The sequence below is a fragment of the Puma concolor genome, chromosome E2 (assembly GCF_028749965.1).
Source record: "Puma concolor isolate L17-30 chromosome E2, mPumCon1.1.hap2, whole genome shotgun sequence".
Taxonomy (NCBI): Eukaryota; Metazoa; Chordata; class Mammalia; order Carnivora; family Felidae; genus Puma; species Puma concolor.
The window spans coordinates 32,267,376-32,288,060 of NC_141681.1; the positions used below are offsets into that span (position 1 = coordinate 32,267,376).

Genomic DNA, 20,685 nt, shown 5'->3' on the forward strand with positions numbered 1-20,685 from the left:
GGTGGTTTTCTTGGAAACTTTTCCTTCTCCTCTCTCACAAATGCCAGTTCAGTAAACAACACCCACTAGTGACCGGGCGGCCAGAGGTTCGTCATGGTCTCCCTTCGCTGTTAGTCTTGGTGAGAATCAACCCCGTTTCCCAGAATTCTCAAGTCAGCTTGACTCTCTGCTTTATTTTCTGAGGGAAGCAGCCGGACTACATGTAGCACAAAACCTGTCACGGTTCACATTTGGTCTGAGTGAAACTACTCTTTTAATTCATGACACTAGCATTCTTTACAAATCCCATCTGAGTTTTAAGCACACCACCGGGATTCTTGATCTGTCTGCATATTAACGTAAAACAATCTGTTTTCTTTCAGTTTGGAAACAACAATAACTACATGAACATGGCTGAGGCCAACAGTGCTTTCTTTGCAGCCAGTGAGGTAGGTGTCTGTCTTCATGCGTCCGTTCACGTTTCGTGTGTTATTTGGATCATTTAAAAGGCTGGAAGGGAAAAGCAGAGTATCAAATTTATCTCTCTTATGTGGTGCAAGGTAACGACTTTGAAGGAGAAAAACCTTTTGGAAAAGAAAATGACCTGACAAGACTGTCACTTATCCGGAGGCTGTTAGGAACGTTAGTAATTCACACACATCTCTTGATGAAAAGAAATGTACATGCCAACAAAAGTAAATATGTAAGACAGCACATAAAATCTGTCTCTCCAAATTGGCATCTTAGCAAATAAGTGGTTATTTTGAAAACTAGGGGGTGGAAGAGACTTTTAATAGAAAGTATTTCAATTCCACAAAGCTCTGGGGATAATTTCATTAAGTTGCCATGGTTTGGGAAATGATGTGGGGGAATATAGTATTATAGTTTCTTGGGTCTTCAGTGGGAGTGATGTGAAGGGAGTGTTTCGTTTTCTTGTTAGATCCCCATGGACCATTACAGTACCTGGCACATAGTAGGTGTTCAATTAATACAGAGAGATGGAATGAGTGAAAGGGCACGCTCCAGGACTTGGTCATAGCAGGGAAGACTGGATGATGGCTCTGGGTTTGTCTACAGCTTTACTGGTACAAATGGAAAAAACAAACAAACAAACAAACAAACAAACAAACAAACATCTTCTTGTTGCTGTTTTTACTGCATTCCCTACTCACTGACCTAGGGCTGCTGTCTGAGCTCATTGGCCTGCCCTTCCAGAAAAACCTCCATCTTGATTAGATCAAGAAAACGGTTTCCTCACAAGTGGCAAACGGTGAGATCTAAGATGCTAGAACAAGAACAAGCAGGTGAAATTGGTCCAAATGGAACATTCCCTCTTGTGGTCCCCGTAATAAAAAGTCTTCATTTTCCAAGTACGTTCACATATAGGAAACCGAACTAGCCTGACCCCAGAGGATGGAAATCATAATGGCTTTGTAAATGATCTTGGTACAGGGAAGCAAGTGGTATGAAAGAAATGAAGTTTGCAAAATTATTAGAGAAAAATGGGGAAGCGAGGATTAAGGGTATTCCTAGATTAATCATTTCTGCAGTGGCCATCATCTGTCTAACCAAGAAGACCGCCTACATAAGGGATATTGTCTGGCACTAGCTGCTGTGTTGTTTGTGATAATGAACACAAACCCCATCTGTAAGGACAACATGATGTTTCATTCTGTAGGATTTTTTCCCTACATTTGAATCAAACATTGATGAAAGCTCTACTGCCAGCAGCTGTTCAGAGACAATTTAATTCCAGCTGTGATAATTCACCGTGTCAGACATTGGCTGTTATATGTTGATACAACAGTTCTCCAGATTTGCATTTTTATCAAAAGGAACAAATGTTTTGAACATTTCAGTACAGATGGTATTTAACCATGTACATACTATTTTAACATGTTCAAGGTAAACACTGAAAAGCCAGTATCCGTAAAAAGTAATCACTATAGACTCCGAACGACTAACCTGATAGCGGTCAGATGGCGGAGTCACAAAAGTCAGTGTCTTTTTTGTTGGTACTGGTGCCAGACGTGGTTATTTTTATAATCTCGGATTTTTCCGGTGTTTGGGGTTACTCTTTTCTCTAAGGAATGCTTAACTTTACCTCTCTTTTAAAAGTGGTTTAACATTTTAGCATTTTCTTGGTGATTTATTATAATGTCACTTTATTAGGTTATGCTCCAGCAATATACTCAATTCTAACTTAAAATTAATTTGTTTTTGAAAAAATTATTCCATAGGGACACATTATTCGTAAGACACCTCTCTGTTCCTTAACGAAAATAAAAGTGAAAGCCTCCTTAATTTTGACCGCCTAGCATAAGACGTGCTTTATGTTAGAGTTTTTAAGAGCTAATCTTACGCCATGATTTCACTGTACATCTTGAACAAAAAATAAAGCCCAAGTAAATGTTAATGCGCCACGTTACAGCATGTGCCTAATTTCCCGATCATTGCGTTAAAAGTAAATTTATTTGGTTTTTTAACATTTTAATGAGTGCAAACTAATTCAGGAAGACTTTAGGTTTGAATGCTGTGAAGTCGAAATTGTGCCTGAAACCAATTCCCTTCACATAGATATTGCCCTGTAGATAACGCCACAGGGACTGGGATACTCTGGGTTGGAAATTCACACATTTGCTTTATGTTTTCTGTCTGTGTCATGATTACCCTGACCATTTTTAAAGTACTTTAAATATTTATTGAAATAATATTTCAAGTGTTAATTACAGTGGTAATGAAAACAGCCAAATGCCACATATCAAGAATGAGTGTTTATCCGTATTGTTAATGTGATATGTTAGATTTCATTAAGCAGTAATGGGGTAGCAAATGAGTCACAAATTACAGTTGCATCTGTTACTAGACCACATTAGTGCCAAAATAACGGCAAATGCAGCCATAGGGTTACGTTCATTAGCCAACCACGTTTGTGGCCAATCCATCCCTTTGTGTTTGGGAACTCGGGGCACCACAGTAAGAAATTGACGTCTTTTGGGGGGTCAATATTAGAATAAATATGTCAGAGAATCTAATACTTCATTCTAGCTTTCAGACATGTTTTTGTGCTATAATGTTTTTGCATATACCGAATCTGCTGAGAACCTCAAGGTGTTCACCTGTCCCACCGTAGACTCCCATAGCTTGTGACCTCTTTATTTCTGGTGAGATACAATTAACAGTGGACAGGTTGTATATGCACAGAATGTTTTTTTTTTTTTTCCTTCAGTTTGTTTCTATTTTCTCTCAAGTGGTTATTATGTATCATCATTGATAGTTCGAAGAATGATGGTTTTCCATTCTTAATTAGTTCTCTTAACCGATTACAGCAGATCCAAATTAACTTGCACCGGTTAATTCTTCAAAAAATGGTACTAATAATGAACTATAACTTTGATCCTCTGAGCTAGAAAGAATATCTGACCCCTTCACCCTACCCAAAAGAATACCCTAGACCTTGACTACTGCCCCCCGCCCCCCCACCAATCTAAGTTCTATTTTAAGAAAGGTGGTTGGTGTAATAGAACATGGAAGCCCTCATTTACATCAAAAGGCCCCGTTTTAAAACACTGTCTTTAAGGATCTAAGGTCCTTATTTACTTAGGTCTTGAGAGATAACACTTGCTTAAGTAAATGAGCCAGTACAGTTAGTACATGTATATCAGTGTATCTCTGTGCTCATTCTATAGTCTTCCAGACTTGAAGACTCCTAAAAATGTTCTGATAGATACACATTAAAATCATCATAAAAGCGAATAAGTCCCCCTTATTATTTTAACTCTCCTTTTTATTTTATTTAAAATAAAAGCACTGGGACCTTTTAATATATGCTCTGATAATCCTTATGTAAAATTTTGTATTCTGAACTGTAACAATTTCCATAGAAGCGTTCTCAGCACTTGGGAATATACCCATAAGGAACTTTAAAAAGCAAACCACCAATTTCATATTACTTGTTTTATATGTTGTGGCAGAAAGTAAACATGTGTAATGTTCACTCCTGGATTAATGTTGTGTGTGTGCACCACAAAATCGTCAGCATTTTATGAAGCATGTGGATAATGTAAGCGGTTTGAGCTGTTTCGCTAACATATCAATAAAGTGGCAATTTGTTATATAGCCAAATCTAATGTCTCTGATGCTCCAACTAACAACAAAGACAGATGTTGCTAATTAAGTACGCATTAAAAAACTGTTAATACTGATACTCCATTAAAACCATATGATAATGAGACTTAAATCTTTAATCAGACTGATCAGCAAAACTTTATATATGGAAATCTGTGTTTAAGATGTTTTCATTTGAGAAATAAATATTTGGCCTAGCTATGCCGTGTTTTCATGCAAAATCTTTCTTCTTCCCTCCAAGGAGAAATAAGATATAGGAATAGAATATGAAGATGTCTGTGTTTTGTTTCCTTTTAGCAGACATTCCATACGCCAAGCCTCGGGGATGAGGAGTTTGAAATCCCCCCTATCACGCCTCCTCCAGAATCAGACCCTGCCCTGGGCATGCCCGATGTTCTTCTACCCTTTCAAGGCCTCAGCGATCCGTTGCCTTCCCAGGGAAGTGAATTCACACCCCAGTTTCCCCCTCAAAGCCTGGATCTTCCTTCCATAACAATCTCAAGAAATCTCGTGGAACAAGATGGCGTGCTTCATAGCAGTGGGTTGCATATGGTAGGCACTACATTTATTGCTTGAAAGTGTTTTTTTTTTTTTTTTTAATCATTGCACTTCTCATGGTAAAGACCAGGAGGCTATGTTCTGAAACGTGCTCCGCCTATCTACTGATGGGCGTGAGGACTGTTCTTCCTAGTGCCATTTCAGTGCAGGGACAAGAGGGTTATGGGTTGGTTCATGATCACCTAAAGGAGGATGACCCAGCAAGATCCTTCCGATTTGAAATGATTTTCAACAAGTCTGATTCGTTGGCTTGGAATTAGCCAATCTTCCCTTGGCTTTGGTTTACCACAGAGATGTCCTCGAGTTAGAAGTTTGCCCAGGAGAGATTTGAGAAATGGAGGCCCTTATCTGGTGCCGAGGTCTTTTGCATTTGTTGGATTGTGACATGATGTTTATTATGGTACATGTTCTGTTCCTACCTCAAATGAAATCTCAAACTGTGATACGGAGAAAGGGAAGAAGAATAATTTCTTATAACCAGCAGAGGAAAATATAGAGTGAGTTATTGTGTGAAATATACCTAATTGTGTTATTTATTGTCATAAACACGGAATAAGGCACTCCAGAGAGCCAAGGTCACTAATGCAATAATTTTGGTTCCATTTTTCTTAGTGTGCAATTATAGTCAGCAATCGCCAGAGTAAATCTGCTTAAGTATTTTAAACTCTTCTGCTGGGATTTTTTTTTTTCCCCATCATAGTGTATAATACATTTGTGTCGATCTAGGTGAGGTACTAAGCAGACATTTTAAAACAAGATTAATAGTTTATAGGGCTTTTTTTTTTTTAACCCTGATAAAATGAAACAGATGTGTTGGTATAACAAAAAACAAATCCTATTGCTTGTTTACATATTTCTCTGCACGTTAGGACCACGCCAATGATGTTTATTGGTTTCATTGTTAATTCCCCAGATAACAACAGATGATTGCAAAGTATGTAGTAGATTAGCGCTGTGAAGATTCCGCGTGCTCTCTGAAATGTAAGATTGCTTTCCCAAATAGGATTGATGCAACAGAATTTTCTTTTGCCTGTGATCTCTTGTGTTTGAGCTGAACATCGGGTTTTTAGTTTTCCTTTTTTGTCAGAAAAGAAGCAGCAAGCAGTCAGGAAGTGGTCATTAAGTATTCATAAATGTTCCTCACCCTCACAGATAATTGTTTCCTGTGGACTTCCTTACGTTTTTGTCCCTTTGACACTGGAATGGAGGGTTCTTGTCCTCTGTTCCTCTACAGTCAGGCTTGCAGTGCGGTGCCTGGAAAGTCATAAAAATAAAAAAGGGTGTTTAGTCACCAAGGGAGTTTACCAGGGCTCACCATTATTCATAGATGCTCAGCAAGGCCGATGGAAGTTGCAGAAATAGTCAAAAGACCATATAATGCGTGCTAAAATGTGTATTTTATTAAATTGGTAAATATTTATTAATAATATAAGAATCTGCCTTTGAATTAAACATCTGATGAATTACCTTGCCTTAAAGCTATAAAACTGTTATTGCTGCTATAAAAAAGTGTAAAGGAGGCATTTTGACTATGAAATTTCATTTCATGGTCAATTGAATTTACTATATTGGAAAGAACTAAAGATGGAATCATAAAATAATTATGATATTCACATACACTTAAAGAACAATGCTTTCACGGACTGGCCTTGGGAGAGAGGACTCAATTTTTAATGCTTCTTTTGTAATGTATTGCTAATCACTAAAGCAGTTGAATTATTTCATTGATTTTTAAGGGTATAAGTACTTTAGCTAAGTGCATGCTGTTGTCATGGTATTTACATGGACCTCATCACATTTATTGGTGCCTTTCTGAAGTTTCGCTGAACCTGAGTGATATTTATTTTGGCTTGAAACAAACTAATCTTGTTGAAAATTCTAGCAGAATTTCACCTTGAAGAAATGTCATGGGATTTTAAATCACAAATGTTGGAAAAAATAAAATGTACTTGGACAGAATTATGATGAATACAACGTGTCGTTGGCTTTGTTCTATGTACTACCTGACATGTTCACCTATAAACTTGAATTCAGAATCGCCAGAGGCATGGTTAAAAATAGGCTATGTCAAGGTTCTTCTATATCTCCCTCCGGGTACCGAGTTGGCTGGCTACATCATAATACTCCACAGCAGCTCCTCAGAGATTTCCCTTCGGAAGGTCACCAGAAAAATAATAAATAATACTTTATACATCATGCATTCGGCTTCCCAGTGTGCAGTGGATATTTCATACCTTATGCAAGTAAGAAGTTTTATTATCCAAATGAATATGGCTGTCTGTTAAGGTTTGCTGTGGTGAATTAAGACTCTCATAGAAGAAGAAAAGCCAGCTTGTTTATGTTGTATCGAACCAGCTTTTCTTCAGAGCTTCATTGGTTTTCCTTTAGAAAGACTTGACAGTTTTGTCACATTACTGATTAGCTGCATTTTTGTTGGCAACAAGCACGACGTGTTTATCTTCCTTAAATTTATGCCATCATATTTAAAAACAGAAAGCAGGAACAAAAAGGAGGGATTAAAAAGAGCCCAATGATTAGCATTCACATTTCAAAATATGCAAATAATGCCCTCGTAGTCAGAAGCAAATTGTTGAAAAATTGAATGTCGATGCGTTTGTGAGTTCAAAGAACAACCTTGATTTGCTTGTGGCGGATGTGTATATTTTCAAACAGGATGTGGTCGGCAAGTCAAAGCCAGCAGTGTATTTTGGTTAGAAAAATCTTTACCTCTAAGCATTATTGTCAGTTCAGATGATCATCTGGAAATTATTTTAATCTACAAAAGATTGCAATTCTAAAAATCTACAACGTGCGCTCCAAAGGGTTGGCTGGTTTTTTTTTTTTTTTTTTTTAACACCTCTCTATAATCTGCCCAGCCTGCTGAGTAGCATTGACATCAGTAGTACATCAATTTCAGAAAGTGGATTATTTTTACTAGACAGCTATTGTGACATATTGGGTCAGTCATAAATGAAAGATATTCATGCAAGCATGCAATACTTGTAATGAAGTCTCACTCTGACCTTCTGTATGATTGATTCTGTAATTTAGTTTTCTCAGGCAGTGCCTGAAATGAAATGAAATCATGTTGAACAAGTTTTGAATACCCACAGTGCACCAGGAGAAGAAAAATCTGCAGCCCTAGAGGCTTGAGAGAGAGCAGCTGAACGATTTATCTCTGTGCTATTATAGCCTTTGCCAGCGTTCAACATTTCTTTTTTTTTTTTTTTTTTTTTTCTTATTTGGCTTAAGTACTTAATTCTGCAGGTAGCTGTAAATGGGAAAATAAAATGCTGTTCAGATTTAAAATGACAGGACAGGAGTATGTGCAGGGGACTGATAAAATATCTTGAATAGAACTGACCTTTCATGTAGCTGAAAGTTACTGGGGGATTCATCCTCATAATTACCATATAGATTATTTTTATTTCTTTCCTGCAATGAAACATTTCAGAGAGCAGTAGTGCTGATTGAATGAAAATTGAACTTGTTAACATTCTTTTCAGCTGAGCCTGTTGTACATAACAGAAGGTTAGCTTTGATGAATTTCAGAATTCTCTTTGATATCCAAGAAACAGACAGTAAAATAATTGTCTCTGGTCTGATATTTTGTATGCCCCCCAAAAGAGAATTTATAAAACACACTGATAATTCACATACTTTTTCTTCATACATTATATTTCATGTTTAGAGGACTGACATTTTCAGTTTGATATTGCTTTGGATTTCATTGTGATACCACATGTTTATAGAAAACGCTACTCTGGTCGCTCTGGTAATATCAAACGTAGCGTGAGGGACCAGAAGAGGATGGAAGTAAGGGAGGTGTATTTGAGTACGGGAGTCTCTGTACCTAGTAAGGAAAAAGAAAAAGAGAGATAAACGTCCTATGGAAGAAACGCATGCCCAGAAGAAAATTAAAAGCTTTTAAAATATTCATAAGACTCTGAGGTCACACTCTATACACAGATGCCACTTTTGACCAGAGAAATGGGAATATAGCAAAATAGCACATCTAAAATTACCAGGCTTATTTTCCAAGTTTTACTTTTTCACGCCATCATTTGTTGTGGCTCCAGTTTCGAAGGTGAATTATTTTTGTTTTTACGAAATGACTTTCATGCCGTTTTTATACTTTAAAAAAATCTTACATTTAGAGAAATAGACTTTCAATTAATACATTGTTTTAGCAATGTTGCCTAATGTGTTACAGATAAAACAGTTATTTCATGGGTCATTAATGTGTTTAATGCGTGGAACGTTCTATTAAAACAAGCCCTTATTATTGTTATGAACATGCTCATTGCCATTGTCAATAGGGTCTGCAGAGCTGCATTCCACAGGATTGCCTTGTAGCCACTGGAGGGACCAACAGTCTCTCATACAAATTGAATGATGACTTCGTTTAGATTTATTTTTGGTCAAGTGATGGTCAAAAAGCATTCTGATTCTAAGTTAACACTGGAAAAGGCACAGCTTACCTAAGCAAAACACTCGCTTTGAGTGGAACTAATTCAAGTCCAGATTGTATAATTGAAACGGTGTGAACCTTTAACAGATATTTGCTTAGACCTACTAAGTGCCATATATTGTTCTTAACTGTTAGAGACTAGACTGATTACGCTATTTATAAAGTTGTTTTCTTGGCTACCAGTGTCTGTTCCATGTAATACAAAAATCACAGAGTCTGATGACTATTTTACAGATGTTTGTCATCCAAAGTCACTTTCCAAAAAAATTTTTTAAATGTTTTTATTTATTTTTGAGACAGAGAGAGAGAGAGAGAGAGAGACCGAACACAAGCAGGGGAGGAGCAGAGAGAGAGGGAGACCCAGACTCTGAAGCAGGCTCCCGGCTCTGAGCTGTCAGCACAGAGCCCGATGCAGGACTTGAACCCACAAACCGTGAGATCATGAGCTGAGCCGAAGTCAGTGCTTAACCGAATAGGCCACCCAGGCAGGTGTCCCCAAAGTCACTTTTAATTTAGCTGTTACTACACCTTGGCAATTGTCTGCCAAAAATGCACAGGCCACAGACATTTTTTATGGGCTGCCTTTCTTTGTCGAGCAAATAGCCTTGTACCATACACCGCTTAAAATAAATATTCTTTGTTCTTCTTGGCCTGTAAATACTCACTGACCCTGAACGTACGAGTGCTGTCTTTAAGGTCAAGTTAACGTTAGGCTCATCTATTAAAAGAGGAGCGTGTTCCAAACTTTTCCGCTAAACCTGCTTAGCTTGTGTGCAGTATGACACATGGTCACGTGTTTGATTTATAACATGCAAGAAAAAGCATCGTTAGAAAGTTATACTGTGATTTATTTCTCCCTATCTTGGTTTTAGCATGTCTAATCTATAGCTACCAACTATACTGTGGTATTGCCAGTAACTCCCCGTGGGTCAGGGACAGTAGAGACACCATTTTCCATCCCTCAGATTCCCGAATAAAACTGGCTTGAGGACTCCAGTGTTTTTTCAGAGGAATGGGTGTTACTTTCCATGCCACTGCCCCATCCTTTTATTCATGGCACCTGTCGCCCTTTGACACGGTTTCCGTTGCTTGTTCACATCCTGTCCCCTCCTCTTGCCTGTGTGAAGTGGGCAGAACAGGGTCTGGGCTGGAATACAATTCCAGGCTCTCAGTAAATATTTTATTCGTCGAATATATATGCACGAATGAGAGAACGACGAAGGAATACGTATTTGCTGTGAAGAGAATACCTTGACCACTAAATAAAAAAGTGGAGGAGGGGGGTTTAAAGTTCCAAACAGCTGTGAACACGGAATCCCCCTTTAAACTTTCCATTTAGACCCGAATAAAATAAGCAGGGAGCTGACTCCTTGGTAAAACAAAGGAGTTACAGGGTATATTGCTGAAATACCATTAAGTGTTTTATGGTAAACTCTTGGAAATTTTGTTTTGCTAAGAAACTATTAATTAGCTCTCGGGAAGACTGTGTTTCACAAAACAGTCATGTGTAGGTATGTTTGATTACAACCCTGAGAGTAGCTATTAAGTAAAAATTATCTATTTTGGTGAAGTTCAAGTTTGTGGTATTGAAGGTCTGTAATTATCATTGGTATGCATTTGTCACACCTGTGTTTGTTTCAGGGTTCACTGGGGTTCGGAATATACTAGCTTTGCAGGGCAGCTGCCTGCTGTTCACTTGGAAACAAAGTTTTAACATTGCAATAGACGTAACTTAAGTAATGGAGCATAAAATTACCAGGCCTGAATTTCATATTTGTACTTCTCTGATCTTTATTAATATGAAGCAGTTTTTATTACTGATAATTGTTTAATTGCTCCGTTTCTCAAGAAATATTGATTGAAAAAAAAACACCACAGTGAAAAATGTTATTTAGTCACACTCGCTAATATATTTGGGTTATTTGCTTGTTAATTAGATGCTATCCTCTCTTATGAAAACCTAACATTGGATCGTTACAGAGAATATTTATTTGCATGGAAGGTGCGTATCAGATGTTTCAAAGTCCTTTATGATAAAATCAACCCAGACAGAAGTCAGCACCACTGTCGTGAGTAAAAGGAAATAAAACAGAGTAATAATGTGTGGTTTTAAAAATAAGGAATCAGTTTGAAAGCCTCTATCTTCCATTTGCACAAGAAACCAAAACCCAACGCTAGAGGATGTGTAATTACATAGTACTGAGCGGGCAGCAAGAGATAGTATAATAAATACCAGGGGTGAGAGGGAAAAGAGTCCCTGTTCAGGCACCAAGATGTCACAGAGGCCCAGACCCTTGCTCCAGACCTGATAGAATGAGTGAAGACAGATTTTAATATGTAGAGGAGGGAGAGTTTTGTTGGCTGAGAAAGTCTGAACAAACTGCTCATTTCCCGCCCCCACACCCCCACCCAGAATCCCCACATATCTTTATATGAAGTATGGCGGGGGGTTGGGGCGGGCGGTAATATCCCGTTGTGATTCATACAGGGAGGACATTTTTCACCTTGCCAGCCTCCTTCAATCTTGATTAAGTCTAAGAGAAAGTCTCGGTTTGGGACTAATAAGTCTTTCACCCCTCTTTTATCTTTCTAAATAAGAGAAAGCAAGGCTCACAGCCTTAGGCAGGCCCCATACCTTGACCGTAAAGGTGTTGTTTCCTTTCCTTGGTATTTATTTGGCAGTCCATTGATACGGGTGTCCCCGGTTTTTAATTTATGCTAGTGATCCAAAGTTTCCTTTTTATTTAACCTAAAACTATTCAGATTTTAACAGTCCACTCAAATGGTTAATGTTCAGTAATAGATTAGATTTCAGGCAATTTAAGAAAATGAGGGACCACCACCAGAAATCTCCATTCCTTGGTTTCCTGTTAAAAAAAAAAAGACAAGACAAAGAGGCTCTTTTATCAGGTGGAGAGAGGAGCCAGTCTCAGCTGAGCACTCCCCACACCAAGACCTACACAGGCCATGAAGGCTTCGTTGAACTGTACTTCTAGGCAAATAGAAGACCCTGCACGTCCTATTATTTTGTGAAGTCCATGGCCTGTCCATTCAGAAAGAATTGGGTACTCTTCAAAATGTAGGAAATGTAGGTTAAAGTGTTAGGATATATATTTATATTTGTGTTATTTATATTGTAACCAAATTGTCCCCCACTGATTTCAATGGGTTGCCCATGAAGGGCAATCAGTTACTATCTATTGGAATAAATAATCCCCCTAGATAGATACAAAGCCTTTAAATTTATCACGACATCCTTCTACACTATGAATAAAATCCAGACTCCCTAGGATCGACTACAAGACTTGTCACGTTGTGGCCATTCCTTGCCTCTACAGCTTCAATGCCAGTCTTGCTTTTCCTGGCCCAGTAACACTGGCCCCTCCTTTCCTTCCTCACGCACCAGGCCTTTGCACATATTCTGCTCTGCCTTGGATGCTCTTCCCTCTTTTCTAGCTGAGTAGCTTCTATTCTCCCTTTATCCCTCAGCCCTAGTGGGTCACCTCCTCAGGAAGCCTTCCCTGATTACCCCCACCCTTTGCACCATCTGGCTCATTGCCACCTCCCCAGTCCACTGAATGTCACTCTTCACCCTGCCTACCCTGCTCCCATCTGTATTGGCATCCTTTCCATTTCTCAAGCAAGCGAAGCTCTCTCCCACCTCAGACTTTGCACATGCTGTTCCCTCTGCCTGGAACATGATTCCTGTACCCTTCTTCCCTGGCTAGCTCCTCATGCTCCAGGTGTCTGCTCACATGTCCTCACCAAGAAGCCTTTCGTACTGACCCATCAAACGTAAACACTATTCTTGTGCCAACTTTTTTTCTTTAACCTACTTATTTTCCTCACGGTATTTATCGCAGTTTGTGTCTTGTTTATGCAAATGTTTTCTATTCTTACCAGCAAAACATAGGCTGCGGACACTCCCTCCACACCCAAGATGATGTTTTCCATTATATTTGTCTAATGAAGCAGTTCTCAAATGAGCGGGATTTTGCCCACCAGGGGACATTCGCCAATGTCTAGAGACATTTTGGCTGTCACAACCAGATTGGGGAGTGGAGGCTCCTGACACCTAGTGTGCAGAAGCCAGAGATGCTTCTAAGTCGTCTACAATGCACAGGAGACCCCTCCCCCAACAAAGAATCATCCAGACCACAGTGTCAGTCCTGCCGAGGTTGGGAAACTCTTATCTAATAACATCAGAGATCAGAGTGAGACGAAGAAGAGAGAATGAGTTTTTCCCAAAGGATGAACTGTTTTAAGAAATGATACACGTGAACCCTGCAATTGTGAAAGCTACCTGCCTTCGGTTCTTATGTGGGATATAATCGTGGCAATCTCTTATAACCCGCTAGTTGCTTTGCCTTTCAGTGATCGTTGGTAAGGCTTTAGGACTTAATTTTAGGGGCACCTGGGTAGCTCAGTCGGTTAAGCGTCTGACTCTTGATTTCAGCTCAGGTCATGATCTCACGGTCCATGAGTTCAAGCCCCACCTGGGGCTCTGCGCAGACAGTGTGGAGCCTGGCTGGGATTCTCTCTCCCTCCCTCTGCCTCTCCCCTACTTGCTTCCTCTCGCTCTCAAAATAAATTTTTTAAAAAAATCTTGTAAAGATTTAATTTTAGTAAGTGAGAGGTAATGATTTTCAAAAATGCATTAATTTCTTAGGGCTGTATCTGTGGTTATACATTTCTTTATTGTGTCGTGACTACTGGGAGAAATTGGGAGCTATTTTTGAGGAGTATATATGAATTATTCTTGCCTACACTTTGTCAGAGTATATTTATTAGTCCATTCTAAATCATGTTTAATTTGGGTAATGCTTAAAAGAATCACATGCTAGCTTTCTAGTTTTCAAGGATTTGAGCATTGGTATATTGGTTTCTCTGGCCTGGCACATAGCAGGTGCTTAATAAATACCTTTAAACTGAACTGACATCTTTCTTTTTTTAAGTGGGAGTCCTAAGATCAAAGGAAGTATCTTTCAAAGGGTACCTTTTTTTTTATGGAAAATGATTGGAGCTGCTAAGAATCAACAAGTTCCCCAAGGCAGTTGTTAATAATTGGTGGCCCTAAAGGAACTTGAATTTCTAAAGAGACACTTTCACTACTAATCTTGTTCTGTAATAGTCATGCATAGAAAGTTATTATGGCATAATTGTGGACCATGGCAAATGCTAGCACATTTTGATGCATCAGTTATGTGGTTCAGGGGTTACTGGAAAATACGTTAGAGGACCTTGGTGCATTGTCCTATGGGAGATAAGAAAAATGGCGCCAGCATATTTGGGGGTCTGAAGGCTATGTGGATGGCTCGAAGTTTTGGCAAGGCCTGGGCCCCACCACCAGTATGTTTCAGGAGTAGTTTTCTCTTTGTGCCCAAGGTAGAAATTTCTTGTTATTTCTCTCTCTCCCTCTCTCTTTCTTAAGTGAAATGTTACGAGCACTCTCAATTTATAAAATAAATGAATATAGACTGCTTTCATTAAAAGGGGGGTGATGGCAGTAGAGAGCCTGGGGCCCCATTCATTTCTTTCTGTCAACACATGTCGCCACTGTTGGGCCATGGCTCCCGAGAGCGCTGTTTTCCCATCAAGCTAGCTCAGTGACACTGCAGGTGGAATTTAGAAAGAGCTGATGAAGCCAAGAAAACTTACTTCTTGGCCTTCTGTTTGACCAGGAGCTCCATTTGAAAGGCAGTAGGTGTGGGATAAGTCAATCAAATACCTGTATGTGCTGAATTTCATAGGCATTGGAGCAAAGCAAGTTCTCTGTTAATGAGAAAGTTGTGTAAATCAGATCATCATATTTCATGGTCACGCCAGTTAGCTGATTTATTATTTTACAGTCAGAATTGAGATACGCAATTTAAATGTAATCTGGAAGTTCCTTGTAAATACTTAAAACATCTAGATTTAAATAAGTCTGAAAGGACTATTAAAGTGCATTCTAAAAGACCTATATGGAGAGTAGAATTAAAAATAAGATCGCTTGGGTGCCAGGGTAGCTCAGTTGGTTAAGTGTCCAATTCTTGATTTCAGCTCAGGTCATGATCTCACAGTTTGTGGGAATGAGTTCTATGTTGGGCTCTGGACTGACTGTACAGAGCCTCGTTGGGATTCTGTCTCTCCCTCTCTCTGCCCCTACCCTGCTCACGCTGTCTCTCAAAATAAAAAAAAATAAACTTGAAAAAAAAGAATAAGATGGGGCATCTGGGTGGCTCAGTTGGTTAAGTGTCTGACTTTTGGTTTTGGCTCAGGTCATGACCTCGTGGTTTGTGGGTTCGAGCCCCACGTGGGGCTCCACGCTGACAGTGCGAAATCTCTCTCTCTCTAGCCCCCCTCTCTGCCCCTCCCCTACTCATGTGTGTTCTGTCTTTCAAAATAAATAATAAACTTTAAAAAAAGTTACAAATCAATCAATAAATAAAAATTTTTTAAATGAAAAGAGTAAGATCACTCAGTTGTCACTAGCTGGAGGGTAGAAGCGACATAAGCAAGCAATGGTGGAAATTGAGAAGAGCATGGGAGAGCAGGTAGACAGCTCAAATTTTTTAGGAGGAATGGCTAAATGAGTGGTAGGATGCCAATCAATAAAAACAAATTAGGACACACCGACACTGTAAAATCCACTTTTGTGATACACGTCTGCAGAGGGACACCTGCCAGTAAGTGGAATGTAATATTTCAGGGACAGCGGAAGAGGGTGTCGGTATTGTCAGTGAGACCAGGAGGAGTGGGATTGTTCTGGTACATGTGACACGTTTCTCCAGGATTCCACAGCAGTTTAGGAACTCAGAAAGTATTAAGAAATGGGAAGCTTATACATTTAAGATGAAACCCTAGCACTTAGCTCTACTGTTTAAACTACTTATAGATCTTTTTAGCTTTTCCTCACTAGTGTGTTTTTTTCATTCATTTTGTTTTGTGTTTTTATAAATGGAAACGTTTAAGATGCTCTTCTCTTCACCCTTCCAGTTCTTTCTCTTATAATGTGACCATTGTTAAAAGTTTAGATACTTCTTAAAAAAAAAAAAAAAGAGGGGACTATACACTAATTATTTTACAACTTGATTTTTCAATTTCTTTTTTTTTTAATTTTTTTTGTTAACATTTATTCATCTTTGAGACAGAGAGAAAGAGAGAGAGAGAGAGTGGGTGGAGGAGGAGCAGAGAGAGAGGGAGACACAGAATCTGAAGCAGGCTCCAGGCTCTGAGCTGTCAGCACAGAGCCTGATGCGGGACCCGAACTCACTGGCTGCGAGATCATGACCTGAGCCAAAGTCGGAAGTCGGATGCTTAACTGACTGAGCCACCCAGGCACCCCATCTTTTTCAATTTCTATATCTTGGATATCCCTCTAGGTCAGTGGTTCTCAGATGGGAGAATTTTGCCCCTCGAGAGATAATGTCTGGAGGTATTTTTGATGGTCATGACTGGTCAGGAGAAGGAGAAGTTGCTTCTGGTATCTAGAAGAGGCCAGGGTTGCTATAAACATCCTACAGTGCAAAGGACAGCCTCACAACAAAGAATTATCTGCTCCAAAATGTCAATAGAGCCAAGATTGGAAACCCCATTCTAAGTCAATACACATAAATCTAATTCATTATTTTACAAAGCTTCGTAATACTTATAGGATGCTGGATCATCGTTCATTCAACTAGTTTCCTATTGATATTTGCGGCTTCTTATTTAGTGATGTTTATATATTTGATATTTAGAAACGAAACGCTCCTATTTGGGTATTTACAACTCATTTGTTTCTTCAAAGAGCAAAAGTAAGTCTTCTCAGAGAGACTCAAAAGAGGAACAGTTAAGAATTCATAGGCTTCTGTATAAAATTAGATTCCGGGTCACTGTGAGTCGAGAGAAATTTGGTTTTGGCAAAAATCACAGACTCACACTAAATGACAATCTTCAAGTAAGTTGTTTAAAAGCAGGTCTTCGGGGCGCCTGGGTGGCGCAGTCGGTTAAGCGTCCGACTTCAGCCAGGTCACGATCTCGCGGTCCGTGAGTTCGAGCCCCGCGTCGGGCTCTGGGCTGCCGGCTCGGAGCCTGGAGCCTGTTTCCGATTCTGTGTCTCCCTCTCTCTCTGCCCCTCCCCCGTTCATGCTCTGTCTCTCTCTGGCCCAAAAATAAATAAAAACGTTGAAAAAAAAAAAATAAAAGCAGGTCTTCATTTTTTGATTCTTCAAAATTAAAAAAAGAAACAGCAGCAACAACCCTAAAGCCTTTTAAATGACTGCCCACAACAGAAGGGCTGCTCTTGAAGTCACTGCAGTAACTTTCAGAGAAGCTACTTCTGATGATCTCTGCTTCTTCTTCATATGTATTTTTAAAAATCCATTAGTATCTTAAATCATGGCGGGTTGAACGAAAGGGTTCAGAAGAAGAAAGTGATACCCAGTCCTAGAGATGTTGAATGACTTCCAGATGCCATTGACAATGGAATTCAGACTGGGAATGGCCCTCTGGTTAACCACAGAGGGTTTTATAGAAAGGGTGCCCTGAAGCAAACAGATGTTGGCTCTGTGCCTCCCTAAGCCCCTCCTCTCTGCTTGTCAAATGCATTCCTGGAAGGGTCAAGTGAAGACCAGATTCTCCCACCCTTGTAGAGCTGGGTCTACGGGAATGGTACCAGAAGTATGTGTGAGAATGTTGGAAGACCCACCTGGTAAGCTGGGAAGGAGTAAAACCCCTGCTTCAACCCTTTCCTTCTTGCCTGTTTCCTCAATAAGAAGCCTGAGTTGGACGTTTATCCTTCTTTGCCAATAGGCTTTTACTATTATTTTTTAGAGCCATTTAGTGACAGTTCTAGAGTAAAATAGACTAGGCTGGATGATTTGGTCTTAGTGCTTTTGACCCTTCAACTTTGAGGCAAGAGTCCTTCTAGTTAATGAATGAATAGGGACCATCATCGCGGAATAGGTCAGACCTGTCTAAGGAACTGCTAACATTTTCAGCTTGTTGACATTTGGGAAAACGGAGAGCTCACCTCCTCGTTGACTATTGCCTTTTTAGGACCAGAGCCACACGCAAGTGCCCCAGTACCGTCAGGATCACTCCTTGATCATGAGGTCCATTGTCCACATGACTGATGCTGCTCGCTCTGGGATCATGCCTCCCACTCAGCTCACCACCATCAACCAGTCTCAGCTCAGCGCCCAGTTGGGGTTAAACTTGGGAGGCGCCAATATGCCTCACACGTCTCCTTCACCTCCAGCAAGCAAATCAGCGACACCCTCCCCTTCCAGCTCCATCAATGAAGAGGATGCTGATGAATCCAACAGAGTAAGTTGACTGCCTTAGTGTGTCACGTACCCAAGAATTTCGAATCACCTCATGCTGTGTCTTTGAGTTTCATTCATGGTAGTTCCTGCCTTCTCTTCGTGGATTTGGCTAGCATTTAACTTTATGATGGTTTGATTCCCGCCCCCCCTTTTACTTATTCTTTTTTTTTTTTTTTTTTTTTTTTTTTTTTTTGTGAAAAGTGTATTCTGCTGGAAATTGGGAGATCTGGCTTCTCCATCTGATTGTAAGGCATCAAACATGTCACTTAACTCATGTAGGCATGATTTTCCCGGTCTGCAGAAGGGAAGGCTTATACTAGATTCCCCAGGAATTCTATACTAAAGTGCTCTGGTTCTAAGTTAATGTCCATGTGGATAAGTTTCATCCAGTTAGTTGGCTGAGCCGCTGTCACATTGGGGAACCTTGCACCTTGGATGATGTTTATCACTTAGTAAGTTCTAATTGTTGCACATCTCTGCTTTTGTCATGGAGAGTGATGCTCAAATATGCATGGGTTGAAATAAAAACTTAGTTGCAGGTGGGACCTTTATGAATGCCTAGAAAGGTATTCTGTTTCATTAAAGTTACTTGTCCAAGATACACAATTACTCATTCTTTATTCATTATGTGTTGTATACCTACTCTGTGCTTTGCCTTGTACTTGGTTCTGGTGACATAAAGATTTATAAGAGAATTACTACCTCTGGGGCTCCCCACTGGGGACGAAAAGCAATGCTTAAAACTAGCTCCAGATGTGATTAGTGGTATAATTGATGTATCTGGTGTGCTAAGATTGTAATCGATTCTGCTTGGGAGAGTGATTTGAGGAAGACTTTATTGAGAAGGTGATATTTGAATTAGGTCTAAGAGGATACATAAAAGTTTGTGAGGCAGAAGAGAGAGGCCAGCATTCTGGTCGAAGGAGCAATGGAAGTACATGTCAATTTATGAGTGTCATGAACAGTTTGATATGGGGAGGAAAGACATAGGCATTGAAGAAAGCAGTAGCTGAAATGTGGAAGCCTTTCTCCTGCAGGTCGTTGAGAGCTGATTAATGATTTGCATAGAGGAATAGCAGAAGCAACTTTATGCTTTAGAAAGATGGCTTTGGCTGTATACAGAATGCGTTACAAAGGGAGGGATGGGAGGAAAGGAAACTAATCAGAAGATCTTTTTGTCATGAAGAGTTTCCTTTTAGCAAAGGAAGGAATGGACAGGAGGTACCAGATCCGTGAGACATATGAGAGGGAGAATCATAAAGTTTTGGTGATCCGCTGGGGTTTGAAGGAATAAAAGATAAATGGGGTTTTAATACAAGAGTTAGCATGGATATCGGCAAATGAGAGAATCAGCCCAGAGAAAGAAGAATGTTACTTTTTCTCCCATGGAAAAGATGAGAGTTTGGCATGGTATGGGTTGAATTTGATGCACCCACATTTGAGCTAGAACTCAGTTCATTGGAGGGAGAACAACCGATTTGGGGACCATCACACGTAGATAGGAAGACGTGGAAGTAATCAGGATTTCTCAGAGTGCATAAGGAGCCCTGAGCATCATTTATTTTTATTTTTAAGTAGCAAATGGAAAAAGAAGAGCTAGAGAAGGTAGAGAGTGATGAAGGAAGAGGGAAGCGAGGTTAGAATCTATTGCAGGGATTTAAAGGAGGGTTTGATCTGTCCTGACATCTTAGCACCCCACTGGATATGTTAGCACCCTACTGGACACAGATTGGGTGAATGGATGACCAGTCTCTGCTCACACTCAAAAGAACTTTCCTAAGGTGACGTGAGAAACAGGGATGTGAATAAGGCACGGCTAGGTTACAACTGGCCATAACACATTTCAGATGGATTCCTTTCATTTCACTCACATTTCCACTGATCTGATACTCACTTCTGTACCACACTGAAATTGTCATGGCTAAGGAGAACCTTATCTGTGACTCCTAGCTTACTCCATTTTAAGCAAGAGTCTAGGTTTCGTGTAAAGGCAAGGAACCCAATTTGTTCTCCTTTAAGCAACTGAGCCGAGAAAGAAAGATTAAAATTATCATTGATTGTGTCTCTTTTGAGGAAAACTATTTCCCCACCTTTCCCAACCCTCTTCAGGCAATCACATGCAGGTTCCTGTGGGAGAATTAATTCTAAGATTTTATTTAAACTGCAAGATTCTGCATTTCAGGTTTATTCTTAAAAGGTAATGATGTTTAGGGCACGTCATGGTTATCCAAGGAAGATATCAAAGGTTGTCAACATTTG

At 39.7% G+C, this 20,685-nt stretch overlaps 1 protein-coding gene across 6 annotated transcripts in view; it reads left to right on the forward strand.

Moving 5' to 3' along the window:
* The window catches only part of TOX3 (TOX high mobility group box family member 3), a 108,985-nt gene that overhangs the window by 78,560 nt on the left and 9,740 nt on the right, over nt 1-20,685 (forward strand). For 3 of the 6 annotated variants that reach the window (XM_086689440.1, XM_086689438.1, XM_086689436.1), the window contains exons 2-4: nt 363-428; nt 4,405-4,659; nt 18,158-18,427. In XM_086689440.1, the coding sequence (XP_086545566.1) occupies nt 384-428; nt 4,405-4,659; nt 18,158-18,427 (570 nt within the window). In that variant the 5' untranslated portion in view covers nt 363-383. The remainder of the gene's footprint in view (nt 1-362; nt 429-4,404; nt 4,660-18,157; nt 18,428-20,685) is intronic. The other 3 variants (XM_086689441.1, XM_086689439.1, XM_086689437.1) reach the window with 1 other exon arrangement.